General features: G+C 41.9%; 1 protein-coding gene across 3 annotated transcripts in view; it reads left to right on the top strand.

Annotated features, from left to right (window-relative positions):
- The window catches only part of NOX4 (NADPH oxidase 4), a 310,955-nt gene that overhangs the window by 79,522 nt on the left and 210,779 nt on the right, over nucleotides 1-20,654 (top strand). For all 3 annotated transcript variants that reach the window (XM_073662050.1, XM_073662052.1, XM_073662051.1), the window contains exons 7-8: nucleotides 10,427-10,499; nucleotides 14,571-14,651. In XM_073662050.1, the coding sequence (XP_073518151.1) occupies nucleotides 10,427-10,499; nucleotides 14,571-14,651 (154 nt within the window). The remainder of the gene's footprint in view (nucleotides 1-10,426; nucleotides 10,500-14,570; nucleotides 14,652-20,654) is intronic.

Raw genomic sequence — 20,654 nt, 5'->3', positions numbered from 1 at the left:
TCCCTTTTAAACTCGAGCCCTACCGGCAGTGTGACTGATAATAGCTGTCTAGAAATCTCCCCATGATTCCCACATATGAAGATTTCGTGTGAAAATCTCCTATCGCCTTACAGCTGGGTAATCCAGACCTGGTGGATGGAAAGGAGTCAGATTTATATTTGTATGTGCACCAAGGACTTATTTTTTTTCCCCAAAATCTGAGTTCCAAACACTTGTATATTGACGTCATTTGGTTACTGCAGGTGTATTTCTTAGCGACTGGAGGTGAAATATGGGAATTCTTTACAATGTTACATTGAGCTTTGTATACAGGACAGGATGTTACACCAATAATGTAATAATATATTATAATTTTATTATTAGTTATTAAATGTATTGATATCACTTAGGGCCATTTTCACTCATTGCCAGCAAAGATTTTATGAATGACCCCTCTGAAAAATTTTCTTGATATGGAAATGATTTACAGCCTTCTCCTTCCTGCACCAAAGTTATGCAACGCACATAGCAAATTTTTCTTACCACCTTTTTTTTAATTGTACCCCCTCCCTGCACAGGCAATTTTTATTGTTTCCACTTTCACTTTTTCCTCCCACTCTTCCAAGAGCCATTAATTTTTATTTTTTATTTTTCCACCAACGGAGATATATGAGGGATTGTTTTTTTTTTTCTTTTTTTGCAGGACAAGTTGTAATTTTGAATGAGGTCATATGTTTTAGCATTCAATGTAGTGAAAAACGGAAAAAAAAATGCAAGTGTAATGAAAAAATTGTGGGGAAAAAAAAGCAATTCCACCATTTTTTTAAAGTTCTGTTTTTACTGCATACCTTCTGTAGTAAAAATTATTCTGAATCCTGATTCGCCAGGTCAGCATAATTATGGCGATGCCGAAGTTTTATACATTCCTTTTTTTTTCATTTAAGTGAAAAAGAAAATGATCAAAAAAATTGGGTTTGCATCACATTTTTCCGAGACTCATAACATTTTTATTTTACCATCAATTCAGCTGGGTGAGAATTTGTTGTTTGTGTGACGACTTGACAGTTTTATTGATACTAACTTAGGATTAGTGTTGAGCCACCCCCATAGTGTTCGGGTTCGGTTCGTCGAACACCGGGATGTTCGAGGAACTGTTCGTCGAACTGTTCGTCGAACACCTTAGAACACCGTCGAACACCGTTAAAACCAATGGCAGGCAAACAAAAACACATAGAAACACATAGAAAACACCTGCAAAGGTGTCCAAAAGCTGACAAACTGCTCAGAAGACACTCTCTTTAAAAAAGCCGGCCGGCAAATTCAGCAGCGGCATACACCGGTACCCGACAATTTAGACAAGAAGGAATAGAGCATCGCACATAGATTAGATAGATAGAAACATGTCAGTCACACATATAAGAAGCACAGTGACAGTGTTGGTTACTGCACTTGTCATTTAGTGTAAAGGATTTATTAAAAAAAATAATAGTGTTTTCATGCACTGTCTCTTTAAAAAAGCCGGCCGGCAATTCAGCATCTGTACCCGACAATTTAGAACAGAAAGAATAGAGCTTCACACATAGATTAGATAGATAGAAACATGTCAGTCACATATATAATAAGTACAGTGATAGTGTTGCTTACTGTACTTGTCATTTAGTGTAAAGGATTTATTTAAAAAAATAATAGTGTTTTCATGCACTGTCTCTTTAAAAAAGCCGGCCGGCAATTCAGCAGCGGTACCCGACAATTTAGAACAGAAAGAATAGAGCATCACACATAGATTAGATAGATAGAAACATGTCAGTCACATATATATGAAGTACAGTGATAGTGTTGGTTACTGTACTTGTCATTTAGTATTAAAATAACGGATTTATTATTAAAAAAATTGGCGTGGGGTTCCCCTTAATTTTAGGCTCTAGCGGAGGTTAAGCAGACGGCTGGGGCAGATGTTTGAAGCCTGGGAAGGGGGTAATACCCACGGAGCTTCCCAGGCTACTAATATCAGCCCCCAGCTGAATACATAGCCTTTACTAGCTATTAAAATGGGGGACCCCCCCAAAAAAATGACGTGGGGTCCCCCCTAATTTAATAGCTAGCAAAGGCTAGGCAGACAGCTGGGGGCTGATATTAATAGCCCAGGAAGGGAGCCATGAATATTGGCCCCCTCCCAGGCTAGAAACACCAGCCGTCAGCCGCCCCAGAAATGGCGCATTCATAGGATGCGCCAATTCTGGCACTTAGCCTCGCTCTTCCACGCTGCCCTGGTGCGGTGGCAGGGGGTAATAGGGTTGGGGTTGATGTCAGCTTATAATGCCAGCTGACATCAAGCCCAGGTTAGTAATGGAGAGGCGTCTATAAGACACCCCCATTACTAACACCATAGTCAAAGTTAAAAAAAACACAAACACCCAGAATAAAGTCCTTTAATTGAAATAAAGACACAATCCTTTATTGTTCTAAATTAAACCATACTTACCATCACGCCCATTCCAGCTGAAGCCAACGATCTCCTGCAATAAAAGAAAAATAATAAAGCAACCTCATCCTTACCTTTCCATGGTTCCCACGACAGCTTCAGCTCTGCTACATCGAGATGACAGGCTGGACCGCAGCAGAACGCTGCCATCCAGCCTCTCATCCCGCAGACACTGAGAAGCGCAGGCTTGCTTGCGCTGCTCAGCGTCTCTCTGTGACGACATCCAGATGAGCCGAGTTCATGTCCAATGAACTCGGCTCACCTCATGCACGTCACTGACAGCGTGGGAAAATTCTCACGCTGAAGCGGTGAGTGCAGGAGAATTCTCCCACGCTGAAGCGCTGAGTGCAGGAGAATTTTCCCACGCTGTCAGTGACGTGCAGGAGGTGAGCTGAGTTCATTGGACATGAGCTCACCTCATGCACATCACTGACAGCGTGGGAGAATTCTCCTGCACTCAGCACTTCAGCGTGAGAATTTTCCCACGCTGTCAGTGACGTGCATGAGGTGAGCCGAGTTCATTGGACATGACCTCGGCTCATCTGGATGCCGTCACAGCGAGACAGTGAGGAGCGCAAGCATGCCTGCGCTTCTCAGTGTCTGCGGGATGACAGACTGGATGGCAGCGTTCTGCTGCGGTCCAGCCAGTCATCTCGATGTAGCAGAGCTGAAGCTGTCGTGGGAACCATGGAAAGGTAAGGATGAGGTTGGTTTATTATTTTTCTTTTATTGCAGGAGATCGTTGGCTTCAGCTGGAATGGGTGTGATGGTAAGTATGGTTTAATTTAGAACAATAAAGAATTGTGTCTTTATTTCAATTAAAGGACTTTATTCTGGGTGTTGTGTTTTTTTTAAATACTTTACTAGAAATTCATGGCGGTAATGTCTAATACTGGCGTGACCCCATGAATTTTGGGCTTGGGGCCAGCTGATAATACCAAGCTGGCCCTAACCCCTTGATTACCCAGTGAGCCACCGCACCAGGGCCCTGGATGAGTTGGGTACAGCGCCAGAAGATGGCGCTTCTATGAACGCGCCATTTTCCGGGGTGGCTGCGGACTGCAATTTGTAGCGGGGGGGGGGGCCCAGAAAGCTTGGGCCTCCCTGCGCTGCAGATTCCAGCCCCCAGCTGCCTAGTTGTACCTGGCTGGACACAAAAATAGGGCGAAGCCCCACGTACTTTTTTTTTAATTATTTCATGAAATTCATGAAATAATTAAGAAAAAAAGGGCTTCCCTATATTGTTGTGTCCGGCCAGGTACAAATAGGCAGCTGGTGGATGGGGGCAGCCCGTTCCTGCCTGCTGTACCTGGCTGGACACTAATATAGTGCGAAGCCCCACTTCAATTTTTTTAAATTATTTCAGGAAATTCATGAAATAATTTAAAAAAAATTGACGTGGGGCTTCGCCCTATATTTGTGTCCAGCCAGGTACAGCAGGCAGGAACGGGCTGCCCCCAACCACCAGCTGCCTATTTGTACCTGGCCGGACACAACAATATAGGGAAGCCCTTTTTTTCTTAATTATTTCATGAAATAATTTAAAGAAAATTGACGTGGGGCTTCGCCCTGTTTTTGTGTCCAGCCAGGTACAACTAGGCAGCTGGGGGCTGGAATCCGCAGCGCAGGGAGGCCCAAGCTTTCTGGGCCACCCCCGCTGCAAATTGCAGTCCGCAGCCACCCCGGAAAATGGCGCGTTCATAGAAGCGCCATCTTCTGGCGCTGTACCCAACTCATCCAGGGCCCTGGTGCGGTGGCTCACTGGGTAATAAAGGGGTTAGGGCCAGCTTGGCATTATCAGCTGGCCCTAAGCCCGAAATTCATGGGGTCACGCCAATATTAGACATGACCACCATGAATTTCTAGTAAAGTATTTAAAAAAAACACAACACCCAGAAAAAAGTCCTTTAATTGAAATAAACACACAATTCTTTATTGTTCTAAATTAAACCATACTTACCATCACGCCCATTCCAGCTGAAGCCAACGATCTCCTGAAATAAAAGAAAAATAATAAAGCAACATCATCCTTACCTTTCCATGGTTCCCATGACAGCTTCAGCTCTGCTACATCGAGATGACAGGCTGGACCGCAGCAGAACGCTGCCATCCAGCCTGTCATCCCGCAGACACTGAGAAGCGCAGGCTTGCTTGCGCTCCACAGTGTCTCTCTGTGAGGGCATCCAGATGAGCCGAGTTATTGTCCAATGAACTCGGCTCACCTCATGCACGTCACTGACAGCGTGGGAAAATTCTCCTGCACTCAGCGCTTCAGCGTGGGAGAATTCTCACACTGAAGCGCTGAGTGCAGGAGAATTCTCCCACGCTGTCAGTGACGTGCAGGAGGTGAGCTGAGTTCATTGGACATGAGCTCACCTTATGCACGTCACTGACAGCGTGGGAAAATTCTCCTGCACTCAGCGCTTCAGCGTGGGAGAATTCTCACGCTGAAGCGCTGAGTGCAGGAGAATTCTCCCACGCTGTCAGTGACGTGCAGGAGGTGAGCTGAGTTCATTGGACATGAGCTCACCTTATGCACGTCACTGACAGCGTGGGAGAATTCTCCTGCACTCACCGCTTCAGCGTGAGAATTTTCCCACGCTGTCAGTGACGTGCATGAGGTGAGCCGAGTTCATTGGACATGAACTCGGCTCATCTGGATGTCGTCACAGAGAGACGCTGAGCAGCGCAAGCAAGCCTGCGCTTCTCAGTGTCTGCGGGATGAGAGGCTGGATGGCAGCGTTCTGCTCCGGTCCAGCCTGTCATCTCGATGTAGCAGAGCTGAAGCTGTCGTGGGAACCATGGAAAGGTAAGGATGAGGTTGCTTTATTATTTTTCTTTTATTGCAGGAGATCGTTGGCTTCAGCTGGAATGGGCGTGACGGTAAGTATGGTTTAATTTAGAACAATAAAGGATTGTGTCTTTATTTCAATTAAAGGACTTTATTCTGGGTGTTTGTGTTTTTTTTAACTTTGACTATGGGGTTAGTAATGGGGGTGTCTTATAGACGCCTCTCCATTACTAACCTGGGCTTGATGTCAGCTGGCATTATAAGCTGACATCAACCCCAACCCTATTACCCCGCTGCCACCGCTACAGGGCAGCGTGGAAGAGCGAGGCTAAGTGCCAGAATTGGCGCATCCTATGAATGCGCCATTTCTGGGGCGGCTGACGGCTGGTGTTTCTAGCCTGGGAGGGGGCCAATATTCATGGCTCCCTTCCTGGGCTATTAATATCAGCCCCCAGCTGTCTGCCTAGCCTTTGCTAGCTATTAAATTAGGGGGGACCCCACGTCATTTTTTTTGGGGGGTCCCCCATTTTAATAGCTAGTAAAGGCTATGTATTCAGCTGGGGGCTGATATTAGTAGCCTGGGAAGCTCCGTGGGTATTACCCCCTTCCCAGGCTTCAAACATCTGCCCCAGCCGTCTGCTTAACCTCCGCTAGAGCCTAAAATTAAGGGGAACCCCACGCCAATTTTTTTAATAATAAATCCTTTATTTTAATACTAAATGACAAGTACAGTAACCAACACTATCACTGTACTTCATATATATGTGACTGACATGTTTCTATCTATCTAATCTATGTGTGAAGCTCTATTCTGTCTGTTATAAATTGTCGGGTACCGCTGCTGAATTGCCGGCCGGCTTTTTTAAAGAGACGGTGCATGAAAACACTATTATTTTTTTTGATAAATCCTTTACGCTAAATGACAAGTACAGTAAGCAGCACTGTCACTGTACTTCATATATATGTGACTGACATGTTTCTATCTATCTAATCTATGTGTGATTCTCTATTCTTTCTATTCTAAATTGTCGGGTACCGCTGCTGAATTGCCGGCCGGCTTTTTTAAATAGACGGTGCATGAAAACACTATTATTTTTTTTGATAAATCCTTTACGCTAAATGACAAGTACAGTAAGCAACACTTTCACTGTACTTCATATATATGTGACTGACATGTTTCTATCTATCTAATCTATGTGAAGCTCTATTCTGTCTGTTATAAATTGTCGGGTACCGCTGCTGAATTGCCGGCCGGCTTTTTTAAAGAGACGGTGCATGAAAACACTATTATTTTTTTTGATAAATCCTTTACGCTAAATGACAAGTACAGTAAGCAGCACTGTCACTGTACTTCATATATATGTGACTGACATGTTTCTATCTATCTAATCTATGTGTGATTCTCTATTCTTTCTATTCTAAATTGTCGGGTACCGCTGCTGAATTGCCGGCCGGCTTTTTTAAAGAGACGGTGCATGAAAACACTATTATTTTTTTTGATAAATCCTTTGCGCTAAATGACAAGTACAGTAAGCAACACTTTCACTGTACTTCATATATATGTGACTGACATGTTTCTATCTATCTAATCTATGTGAAGCTCTATTCTTTCTATTCTAAATTGTCGGGTACCGCTGCTGAATTGCCGGCCGGCTTTTTTAAAGAGACGGTGCATGAAAACACTATTATTTTTTTTGATAAATCCTTTACGCTAAATGACAAGTACAGTAAGCAGCACTTTCACTGTACTTCGTATATATGTGGCTGACATGTTTATATCTATCTAATCTATGTGTGAAGCTCTATTCTTTCGGTTCTAAATTGCCGGGTACAGGTGTATGCCGCTGCTGAATTGCCGGCTTTTCATGTTTCACTGTTGGCACTGTTCCCATCGATTTGAGCAATCACTGTAATGCCACAACCACCATGGCTGCGGCATTACAGTGAGTGGCAGACAATCCCTGCATGATTGGTGCTCTAAATAGCGCCAGACATGCAGGACACGCTTTTGGTGCACGAACAGTTATCGAACATAACCTCGAACAGCCGAATTTTTTGCAAATCGTTCGGGTTCGTCGAACAACTCGAACACCGCCCAAAACAGCTCGAATTTGAGATTGGCGAACAGTTCTAGTCGAACACCGCTCATCTCTACTTAAGATAGGTATAAAGTATTCATTTGTTTTTATTGTATTTTTTTTTAGAGAGGAATAGTGACCACAAAAACACTATTCGGATTGATTTTTTTTCTCGTTAAGGCATTTACAGGTTAATTACTTTTACATTTTGATTGATTGAACTTTTGTGAACACAGCGATACCAAATAGTTGTATTGATTTTTTTAATGTGGGGGGGGGGGGGGGTTAACTTTTTTATATTTTTTCATTTTTTTTTTTGTATTCTTTATTTTCATTTTTTTTTTTTTAGTCGCCACAGGGGGCTTGAAACTGACAACATTGCTTATACTATATACTGTAATACCACCATTTAGCTGAGCTTCAAAGGAGGACCAAGTTGACAATAGGCTGCATCTTGGAGTGCCGATGGGAGCCAGTATTTGTGAGAGCCGGCATGAGTTCCATTTAAACGTCGTTGGCAGGGATTAACAGCAGCAGTTAAATGGTTAACAGCCGCAGCTATGTTAAAGACAGATGCTGGTGATTAAATATAGCCAGTATCTGCCGCGTGAAAGCTCTAACATGGGACTACTACTCAGTACAAATAAGACAAAGATATTGACTACTGCCAGGAACGATGGCGACATATTTGTGATGGATGGCGCTGAACTGGAAGTTGTAAAGGACTTCAACCTACTCGGATCGATGATAACTCAGCAGCGACAACGTCGGAAGTCAATAGGAGAATAACTACTGACCAGTCCACAATGAAGTCACAGGACTAGGTCTTCAAATCGAGGAACATTTCACTCACAATGAAGACACGGCTTGTACATAGTCTGGTCTTTTCTGTAGTAACACATAGATGTGAAACCTGGACGATAAAGAAACAAGACAGAAGAAGAATTGACTCCTTCAGAATGTGGTGCTGGAGAAGGACGTTATCAACACCATGGATGGAAAGAGGAACAAGCAAATCAATTTGGAACAAATCTAACCAGACATGTCACTGGAAGCAGGGATCACCAAGCTACGACTTGCCTACTTTGAACACATCATACAAAGGGAGAAATCACTGGAGAAGGACATCATGGTGGGAAGAATAGAAAGAACAAGCTGAAGAGTAAGACCAGCAACCCTATGGCTTGCTACAATCAAGATAATAACGGAGAAGACCCTGGTGGACCTATCTAGGCTTGCACAAGATCGAACTTCCTACAGAGCATTCATCCATCAAGTCGCCATGGCTCGAAATCTATGATAAAAAATCTGCCGTATGTGAATAGAGCTCAGATCCTGACTCCCTCCACAGATGGGAACCCCCTCAGTTACGTACATGTGCGTGATAAGGGGTTAAAATGTTATTCCCATCTTCATAAATAGCTATTGTTGGATAGAGCTTGTAAATACAAGCAGTTTTTGTATATTACTGCTTATTAATATTTTTAGCTGCTCTTGAGATGTTAACACTTGTCTTTTGTTTACAGCTCGTTGCTTTGGAGACCGACCACCGCTGCTAGACACCAGAACATTTGAAGATCTTTTCTTCTTTTCTGTAAGAACAGTTTTGAAGCTGCCAAAATCGTTGGCGTGCGCTGCTACCTCTTAATCCCGGCCAGCTGTAGCCCAGTGCTTACAAGCTACACCGCAGCGGTGGTCGGTTGCAAATTTTAATAAGCAGCAAATTGCCAAAGTTCTTGTTCTTACAAGCACTATCCAACAATATTCATCAATGAAGATGGGGGCAGTCCTTTTCTAAGTGTGCCTGCCCTGAATGATCAGCCGATCTCCTGGGATCCTGTTTCCCTCTAGGAGTTGATTTTGTCGAGAGATGCCATGGCCATTCAGGCATTCCTCATGCAGATTTGAGGTTAATTTCATGGGACAATCCCATAAAAACAGCGAGTGTTGGGAGCTTTTCCTACTGGCTGGCCACACCTCAAGTGCTCTACATCTTCAGAAGGTCACACATGGGGCCATTTGCCCTTTAGATAAAGGCTGCATTTAATGAGACTCTGAACCTAGAAATATATATTTTTTAAATTAGACAAGTAATATAGTCATCCCCACTGTTTGTTAATCCATAACTATCGCTCCTGATTACCCCGCAGACATGAGTGTTTGTTTGACCCCACTGAGCGTTCTTGTGTTTTCAATGGGGAGAGCGATGAACAAAAAGGTATGGCACTTAGTTTAACTGCTCGATCCCCCTCCTCCTTCATCTTCTTTCACCACCTTAATGTAATGTGTATGGGGGCCTTACGTACGTCTGTAGAATTTTCTATTTATTCTTCAGTTAATCTCTCAGAATGGTGTGGCTGAAGCCATGCCCTCTTTATCTTTATGTCTTACTGCAGACAGATCAGAGGGGGGAGGCTCCTGCTGCAGTCGGTTGTCCCACAGCCGCACACAGGATAGTGAGGAAGAGAAAGAAGACATATACTAAATTTCTTTGTCATAGGAGATCAGTTATTACTTAATTTTAATTGTAATGCACAGCATGGTGGCTCAGTGGTTAGCACTGCAGCCTTGCAGCGCTGGGGTCCTGGGTTCAAATCCCACCAAGGACAACATCTGCAAGGAGTTTGTATGTTCTCCCCGTGTTTGCGTGTGTTTACTCCAGGTTCTCCGGTTTCCTCCCACACTCCAAAGACATACTGATAGGGAATACAGAGTGTGAGCCCCAATGGGGACAGCGCTGCTGATATTGTCTGTGAAGCGCTGTGGAATTAATGGCGCTATATAAGTGAGTAAAATAAATAAATAAATAAATAATGTGACCAAGTAGGGCTAGAAGAAAGGGAGAGAAAATGCTGGAATTTTGTTACATTTTTCATGCGTTTTTATATATTTTTTTAAAAAGACTAGTATTTCAAATCCTGGGACTGAGTAGTTAGTTGTGTTACAACTCTGCCCTATATATACATGATTTCACTTGTGCATTACCAGATATTATGCTACCATAAACAAATTTTTTTTAAAAAAAAACTATCAAATTATTCATTTTTTTTATCATGCGATGTATTAATGATATTCCAAACGTCATTTTTGTTTCAGTTCCGGGGGTGACGGGAGTCATGATGGTCCTCATTTTATTTCTCATGTCCACAGCTTCCACAGCATCAATAAGGTAGACACAGGATATTTTTACATTTTGACAAGAATTAGAAAAAAAAAATATATATATATATATATATATATATATATATATATATATATATATATATATATATATATATATATATATATATATATATATAATATTAGTACAGACCAAAAGTTTGGACACACCTCATTTAAAGATTTTTCTGTATTTTCATGACTATGAAAATTGTACATTCACACTGAAGGCATCAAAACTATGAATTAACACATGTGGAATTATATACTTAACAAAAAAGTGTGAAACAACTGAAAATATGTCTTATATTCTAGGCTCTTCAAAGTAGCCACCTTTTGCTTTGATGACTGCTTTGCACACTCTTGGCATTCTCTTGAGATTCAAGAGGTAGTCACCGGAAATGGTCTTCCAACAATCTTGAAGGAGTTCCCGGAGATGCTTAGCACTTGTTGGCCCTTTTGCCTTCACTCGGCGGTCCAGCTCACCCCAAACCATCTCGATTGGGTTCAGGTCTGGTGACTGTGGAGGCCAGGTCATCTGGCGTAGCACCCCATCACTCTCCTACTTGGTCAAATAGCCCTTACACAGCCTGGAGGTGTGTTTGGGGTCATTGTCCTGTTGAAAAATAAATGATGGTCCAACTAAACGCAAACCGGATGGAATAACATGCCGCTGCAAGACGCTGTGGTAGCCATGCTGGTTCAGTATGCCTTCAATTTTGAATAAATCCCCAACAGTGTCACAAGCAAAGCACCCACACACCATCACACCTCCTCCTCCATGCTTCACGGTGGGAACCAGGCATGTAGAGTCCATCCGTTCACCTTTTCTGTGTCGCACAAAGACATGGTGGTTGGAACCAAAGATCTCAAATTTGGACCCCTCAGACCAAGGCACATATTTCCACTCGTCTAATGTCCATTCCTTGTGTTCTTTAGCCCAAACAAGTCTCTTCTGCTTGTTGCCTGTCCTTAGCAGTGGTTTCCTAGCCGCTATTTTACCATGAAGGCCGGCTGCACAAAGTCTCCTCTTAACAGTTGTTGAAGAGATGTGTCTGCTGCTAGAACTCTGTGTGGCATTGACCTGGTCTTTAATCTGAGCTGCTGTTAACCTGCGATTTCTGAGGCTGGTGACTCGGATAAACTTATCCTCAGAAGCAGAGGTGACTCTTGGTCTTCCTTTCCTGGGGCGGTCCTCATGTGAGACGGTTTCTTTGTAGCGCTTGATGGTTTTTGCAACTGCACTTGGGGACACTTTCAAAGTTTGCCCAATTTTTCGGACTGACTGACCTTCATTTCTTAAAGCAATGATGGCCACTCATTTTTCTTTACTTAGCTGCTTTTTTCTTGCCATAATACAAATTCTAACAGTCTATTCAGGAGGACTATCAGCTGTGTTTCCACCAGACTTCTGCACAACACAACTGATGGTCCCAACCCCATTTATAAGGCAAGAAATCCCACTTATTAAACCTGACAGGGCACACCTGTGAAGTGAAAACCATTTCCGGTGACTACCTCTTGAAGCTCATCAAGAGAATGCCAAGAGTGTGCAAAGCAGTCATCAAAGCAAAAGGTGGCTACTTTGAAGAACCTAGAATATAAGACATATTTTCAGTTGTTTCACACTTTTTTGTTAAGTATATAATTCCACATGTGTTAATTCATAGTTTTGATGCCTTCAGTGTGAATGTACAGTTTTCATAGTCATGAAAATACAGAAAAATCTTTAAATGAGAAGCTGTGTCCAAACTTTTGGTCTGTACTGTGTGTGTGTGTGTGTGTGTGTGTGTGTGTGTGTGTGTGTGTGTAATAAATAAATAAATAAATATATATATATATATATATATATATATACAGTACAGACCAAAAGTTTGGACACAACTTCTCATTTAAAGATTTTTCTGTATTTTCATGACTATGAAAATTGTACATTCACACTGAAGGCATCAAAACTATGAATTAACACATGTGGAATTATATGCTTAACAAAAAAGTGTGAAACAACTGAAAATATGTCTTATATTCTAGGCTCTTCAAAGTAGCCACCTTTTGCTTTGATGACTGCTTTGCACACTCTTGGCATTCTCTTGATGAGCTTCAACAAGTAGTCACCAGAAATGGTCTTCCAACAATCTTGAAGGAGTTCTCAGAGATGCTTAGCACTTGTTGGACCTTTTGCCTTCACTCTGCGGCCCAGCTCAACTCAAACCATCTCGATTGGGTTCAGGTCTGGCGACTGTGGAGGCAAGGTCATCTGACGTAGCACCCCATCACTCTCCTTCTTGGTCAAATAGCCCTTACACAGGCTGCAGGTGTGTTTGGGGTCATTGTCCTGTTGAAAAATAAATGATGGTCCAACTAAACGCAAACCGGATGGAATAGCATGCTGCTGCAAGATGCTGTGGTAGCCATGCAGGTTCAGTATGCCTTCAATTTTGAATAAATCCCCAACAGTGTCACCAGCAAAGCACCCCCACACCATCACACCTCCTCCTAGCTTCACGGTGGGAACCAGGCATGTAGAGTCCATCTGTTCATCTTTTCTGCGTCGCACAAAGACACGATGGTTGGAACCAAAGATCTCAAATTTGGACTCATCAGACCAAAGCACAGATTTCCACTGGTCTGATGTCCATTCCTTGTGTTCTTTAGCCCAAACAAGTCTCTTCTGCTTGTTGCCTGTCCTTAGCAGTGGTTTCCTAGCAGCTATTTTACCATGAAGGCCGGCTGCACAAAGTCTCCTCTTAACAGAACTCTGTGTGGCATTGACCTGGTCTCTAATCTGAGCTGCTGTTAACCTGCGATTTCTGAGGCTGTTGACTCGGATAAACTTATACTCAGAAGCAGAGGTGACTCTTGGTTTTCCTTGGTCTTCCTTTCCTGGGGCGGTCCTCATGTGAGCCAGTTTCTTTGTAGCGCTTGATGGTTTTTGCAACTGCACTTGGGGACACTTTCAAAGTTTTCCCAATTTTACTCACTGACTGACCTTCATTTCTTAAAATAATGATGGCCACTTGTTTTTCTTTACTTAGCTGCTTTTTTCTTGCCATAATACAAATTCTAACAGTCTATTCAGTAGGACTATCAGCTGTGTATCCACCTGACTTCTGCACAACACAACTGATGGTCCTAACCCCATTTATAATGCAAAAATCCCACTTATTAAACCTGACAGGGCACACCTGTGAAGTGAAAACCATTTCCGGTGACTACCTGTTGAAACTCATCAAGAGAATGCCAAGAGTGTGCAAAGCAGTCATCAAAGCAAAAGGTGGCTACTTTGAAGAACCTAGAATATAAGACATATTTTCAGTTGTTTCACACTTTTTTGTTAAGTATATAATTCCACATGTGTTAATTCATAGTTTTGATGCCTTCAGTGTGAATGTACAATTTTCAAAGTCATGAAAATACAGAAAAATCTTTAAATGAGAAGGTGTGTCCAAACTTTTGGTCTGTACTGTATGTATGTGTATATATATATATATATATATATTAGTATTGTAGATGAAAAGAGGAAAAAAGTCTTGTGAAATATTTGTCATTTCCACCAATTGCTGCACTTATTGGGATGAATTTGGTGCCGGATCTGTGATATTCAGTATATGTGGCCACTATATTCTCCCTAAAGCAATGCTCCTATAAGAGATATAGTTCCATAATGTGACATTTGTGTAATTTCAGTTGCCGTAACTAAGTAAATTGTGGTCCAAAATACAACTTTTTACAAGTGCCAGATTTAGGATCTATGTGTCACACATCCTGAATACACACTTTTTCCGTTGGGAATTTACATAGATATCTGCGCTACTTCTGCATCAAAATCTATATGTTGAAATTAATGGAAAATTGTGGTGTATTGCAAATGGGTAAAGTCTACAAGAAAATGAACATACCGTGCTAAGGAAATCTATATTTTCCACTAGTCACTGAAGGTCCTGTGCCTAGGGCGGCACCTTCTAAGGGGGCGGGATGACAGACCGTTTTCAGCTCTCTACGTTTTAGATTGTGTGAAATCATGATTATTGTACAGCTTCTTATATGATCTAACGTTTTACTTTTTTTGTTTTTCCCACAGGGCATCTAATTTTGATATCTTCCTACACACACACAACCTGTTTTTTATATTCTATGTGCTCCTTCTGGTCCATGCCTCGGGGTGAGTGTCTATAAAACAAAATCTTAATGTTTTCAGTAAAGAATATGATTTTAAAAAAGAAAAAAAAAAGTTTCCAAATATGACCGCTTTGGAGAACTGTCTGGAGTTAGTCATATCCTCTTTGAATGACCCTTTATTCACAGATTTTACATTTTCGAAAAATAACATTTTTTTTTTTTTTTTCTTTTAACATGGCTCTTTTTCAGTTCCTTAGCTATAAAGTTGAACAAACGATCCAAAAACTCTTTACTAATCCCTTCATCACTTGGGGATCCCTAACAAAAACCTTCTCCCACCCAGGTCACTCCTACAACTACCATTTCATTTCTACTATAAGGCTATGTTAACACGCAGCTGCTTTTTTTATGCAGCCAAAACCTGCTCTTTTGGCAGGAAAAAAGCTGTGTTCAGAACCCTTGTTTTTCAGCATTTTTGCAGCAATTTTTGCCGAGTTTTTTGGGTGCGCCGTACATATCTGCTTTGTCTACTGTACATGTTTAATAAAGTTAGTTTTATTAACCAAAAAACGCAGCGAAAATGCAGCAAAAAAAATCCTGCTTTTTTTGCAGTGTTTTTTTTCCACTCTCTCATTGCTTTCTATGAGTGTAAACTGCTGCAAAAACGCTGAAGGAATCGCAATGCTGCAGATTTAGAAATAGGCAGCGGTTTTCCAATGCAATCAGGAAAACAAAAATCGAGTGTGTGCATGAGATTTCTGAAATTTCATAGCTTTGCTGGTACTGTAAAAAGTAGCTTTTTTAATGTGCATAAAAAAACCTAGCAAAAAAATGCAAGGTGTGAAAATAGCCTAAGGGTAAGTGCACACTTTAAGTGTTTCGGTGGTTTTCCCACATTTTTTTTTCGTGCAATTTTGTCCCGAAAACTGATGGATTTCCTAGTACCAGCAAAGTGAATGAGATTCCTGAAGTCTCATGCACACGTTATTTTTATTTTTCTTGCAGATTTGAAGTTGTTTTATAACTGCGCCATGTACGTTCTTTCAGTGATTTTTGCAGCATTTTTCACCCATTTCAATGCATTGGAAAAAAAACGCAAGGAAAAAATGTGGCAAATACCCAAATATTTTACGCTGCATGTTTTCCTGCCAAGAAACACGTTTTTGGTGCAGAAATGTCTGCAGCAAATGCTTAATGTGTGCACATACCCCAAATGTGACATCTCATGTACCAGAAGGAAAGCAGACGGAAAGTTGTGCCAAGACCCTCACACCATAGACTTGTCTATGGCATAGAGGGTAACAAAGTCACTCTCCAGAAACCAGACCAGATAGGTGAGGTAACCTTGTTATAGACCTGTTAATATCAGCCAAGAAAATTTAAGCTACTCTTTTAGGTGCCCCACTTGAGAAAGTGATAAAAAAAACTTTAAAGTGTCACAATAGAAAGTTATACGTCAGTAGGTGCATTAACCCAGTATCCCATTTCCCGACGGAAGTCAAAAGAGTAAAAACAGCTTTCATTTAGGCGTTTCATCAGTGAAACAACAACGTTTTGACCCTCAAAGGAGTCTTCATCAAGCCTCTTGACAATGGTAGTCAAGAACTGTCACCTTTATGGATCTCTGTTTTTATTGATCTGACTCCAGTGGACCATAACCCAACCATAGTTGTATATATGGTGTACAGATCTTTTTCTATTGTATAAAGGCCAAAGAGAATTATTTTGGGACCTCGGTAAAGGTGGAATACATTGGTCCATCTATTTTTTTCTACTTCGTTATTCCATATAGAGGCATAAAAAAACTTAGACTGTGAAGTATTATTATTTTTTTTTTTTTTTACGTTGGAGGCTATTGATGCCATTGTATGCCTACACCGTGGCCTATGTCAGAGGTATATGTGGGAAAATCTCCTAAAATTCCTAAAACTGCTTTCATTGCAAGACGCAATGTGAACACAGCTTTGATCCATTCCTCCCGCTAACTTTTGGTAGTGGCTGGTTCTGCGGAGAAGTCTTTTTGATTTGCTGTATTGAGACTTGGGTTTTGGCTTTAATTTCTAAGTCATGTGACAAGGCTCGTTAGAGAGTCGATATTGACTTTTAGGATTGCTACTTCCTATAGGTGGCGCTAGAGTTCTAGTCCTCTTCATCTCTGAAGAGACAGTTTGCAGATTTGCTGTATTAACACTCCTACAGTTGCTCTTTCTCCTTCCAAAATTCCCAGGTGAATCTGGGGTGAAGACACAAACCATTTGTTAACCAATTTGCCTAACGAAATGAAGCATCTGCAATTCCAGGGCTTCTATTAGACCCAAAGGTCAACTTATCGCCAGGTGTCTTCCGCATATAACAGAGATGCTGGGTCTTAACTGACCCAGATCAGCTCTGCGAGTGCCATGTGGTGCAGCAGGGGGTGTTTTTCCCTGTATCTGGGACTCCTATAGATGCCCCAGGTACCAAAGATGAGCATTTCCAACACAGCATGGACAGGTGACAATGGTGCAGCAAGGCGAGCTGGTGGTTGGAACAATTGCAGCATATGTGGTGTAGCTGGAACAATGACAATTGGAGCAGCTGAACTGGAACAATGGCAGCAAAGCTGGAAATGCGATGCAGCAGAGACGAGGAACTGAAAGGTGTGATGCAGCAGAGACGAGGAACTGAAAGGTGTGATGCAGCAGAGACGAGGAACTGAAAGGTGTGATGCAGCAGAGACGAGGAACTGAAAGGTGTGATGCAGCAGAGACGAGGAACTGAAAGGTGTGATGAAGCAGAGACGAGGAACTGAAAGGTGTGATGAAGCAGAGCTGTGTTTCCAACGAATGGCAAAGGCTCAATGCAGCAGAACTTGGCAAAGAGTTGACTCAACAAATAAGAAACTATGTAGAAGAGCTGATTTTACAAGATAGGCCACGGCACCACTGTCAGTATTTGGTCAGTATTCGGTCAGTATTTTTTTTCAGGAGTGGGAGACAAAACCAGGTGAGGGACAATCAGAGAAAAGGTATAATAGAAACAAGTCACCAATTCTGCATTTATCACCCACTCCTGGTTTTGTCTTCCACTCCTGAGAAAAAAATACTGACCAAATACTGATAGACATAGGCTTGATGTAGCCGAGTTGAAACAATTTTGAGGAGCTGAGTCTGCAATGAAGGCTCAATGCAGGAGAGTTGGTACAGTGATGTAGCAGAGTTGACTAAACAAACAGGAACTGGTGTAGCAGAGCACAGTTTGCAATGGAGGCTAGACTTACAAAAGATAGTACTGAGATGGAGCAGAGTTGAGGAACCAGTGTAGCAGAGCTGAGTTTACAATGAACACTGAATGCAGCAGAGATGGCACATCAGAGTTTAATGTAGCAATGCTGGAACCACGATGATCAGAAGCTCAGTGTTTGCAGTGGAGGTGCAGTGTAGTGGTTTGAATGCTAACTACATGAATACTCAGGCGGTGTTCTGCTGCCTGAGCCGGGTTTATATGAATCTGATAGAGGACGTCATCAGAGTATGTCAGGTTGCCGCAGGAGAAGAGGTACAACTAGCTGCATATGTTGCTGGAACTGGGATAGAAGAAAAAAACACAAAAACAACTTGTATTAGGTATGAACACGACTAAAGAATTCATCAGATTATTTAGTGTGAAAAATAAACAAAAACGAAAAATCCCTCAAAATCACTTGTTTATATACTTATGTAACAAAAAAGAGAATCTAAATTGCACGATTATTTACACAAACTTAAAAGTGAAGAAAAATAATGAAATTCCTGCCCTAAAAAAAAGTCTCCTGTAGCAGCCTAGGTAGAAAAAGAATGAAAAACTTTTATGGATCCTTAAAAAGCGGAGAGTGAAAACAAACAAAAAAAAAAAAGGTATTTTCAAACCTGATCATTTCCAATTTATTCTAAATAATCATAAAAAGATGCTAAAATTAACAAGGTGCCTGCCCTCACTATAAAGATGTATGTACAATACATAGATTGAATTTCTAGAAGATCAATCATTCATATGAGATGTTTACAGCAGAGGATTAAGGCATCCAACAGAGTTTTCCAGAGGGGACATCTGTTCATCTAGTGTGGATGAATTTACAATCTTGTGTGCACCGTAGCTTTAAGGGATAATCATTAATAATTAATGACTTAAAGATGTACCGAGACACAAAGTAATTTATTAAATGTGGAGATAAATTAACAAATGGTCGTTTCACACTCAATCTTTTTAAGTGTTGGTGGTCTAGACGTCCGCTCCGTGAGTTCATCACGTACCTAAGTAATGAGGAGCGAGGTTTAAGGTGATGAAGCATAAGCTTTATTATACTGCAGAGTTTTCGTCTCAAAGCTCTTCTGTGCAGCCTAGCTGAATAAAAGACTAATAACATACAATCACTTAAATGCTATATATCTGTACCTACATTATGTAGCGGAGTGCAAAAATACATTACAATCCCATCAGAGCTCCTGCTCAGGTTTGATGAATCTAAGCTGTTAGAGATAACAACAGTGAGATGGTTAGACAAAGATCTACACACAGTGGAAAGGGAGAAAGTATCCCAGGGAGGGCAGAGAAAACAGGCTGTAGAAAAGAACGAAAGCATATGAAAAGGAAATTAGAACAGGATAGAAGAAGTGTGATACGTGAAAGCAAGTAAAAGCAGTAGAACCCTCAAACACACAAACTGCCCAGAAGTCTGACGACGTAAAAGCCTCAAAGTCACAAAAGTTTGGCACAACGAGAGGCTGCACAAGAGTTTTAGGACTCGCATCATTTTCACCCACTTCAGACAATGTGGATGGAGCTGGGAAGGGAAGGGCAGTGGCATGGCAACCCCCGCTCCCCAAATTCCTGATGAGCATCAGTATTCCAAACGCAACAAATTGTACTCCAGTTCCTGGAGTAAGATTAGTGGCAAGGCGCACATTATTTTTCATACACACTGGATTGTGTCCTAATTAGTGGTGTGCGAGCGTGCTCGGATACAGGGTTCTCAGAGCATGCTTGGATGCTTACCGAGTAGCTTTGGCATGCTCAAACTATGTTCGAGTCGCCGCGGCTGCATGTCTCCTGGCTGTTAGACATCTGCAAAACATGCAGGGATTGCCTGTTTTTTTAGGCAATCCCTGCATGTATCGCGGCTGTCTAAGCACCCGAGCATGCTCGGATAACCCCTTATTTGAGCACATTCACACATCACTAGTCCTAATGAATCAGAAGCGTTTGACTCCAACATGCCTCTTCACCCAGACCGGCGTGAAAAAACGCTATTCTTGATGAATCGAGGCCACAGTCTATATTACTGGGAGAAACACAGCATGAAATAATTCACATCGATCCAATATAACTGGGAAAGACACACAGAGCTCACATCCAGCCTATATTACTGGGAGAGATACACGGAGCTCACATCCAGCCTATATTATTGGGAAAGGCACACAGACATCACATCCAGCCTATATTACTGGGAGAGATACACTGAGCTCACATCCAACCTATATTACTGGGAAAGACAGACCAAGCTCACATATAGCCTATATTACTCTGAGAGACACACTGACTTCACATCCAGCCTATATTACTAGGAGAGACACACAGAGCTCTCATCTAGCCTATATTACTGGGAGAGACACACAGAGCTCACATCCAGCCTATATTACTGGGAGACATACAGAGCTCACATCCAGCCTCTATTACTGGGAAAGACAGACAGAGCTCACATCCAGCCTATATTACTGGGAGACATACAGCGCTCACATCCAGCCTATATTACTGTGAAAGACAGACAGAGCTCACATCCAGCCTATATTACTGGGAGAGACACACAGAGCTCACATCTAGCCTATATTACTGGGAGAGACGCACAGACATCACATCCAACCTATATTACTGGGAGAGACCTACAGAGCTCACATCCAGCCTCTATTACTGGGAAAGACAGACAGAGCTCACATCTAGCCTATATTACTGGGAGAGACACATGGACCTCACTTTCAGCCTATATTACTGGGAGAGACACATGGACCTCACATCCAGCCTATATTACTAT

Source organism: Phyllobates terribilis, unplaced genomic scaffold, assembly GCF_046119375.1.
Source record: "Phyllobates terribilis strain yellow unplaced genomic scaffold, ASM4611937v1 Scaffold_2__4_contigs__length_985480577, whole genome shotgun sequence".
Classification (NCBI taxonomy): Eukaryota; Metazoa; Chordata; class Amphibia; order Anura; family Dendrobatidae; genus Phyllobates; species Phyllobates terribilis.
Note: the sequence above shows the minus strand (reverse complement) of the source record. Positions and strands in the feature narration are given on the sequence as shown.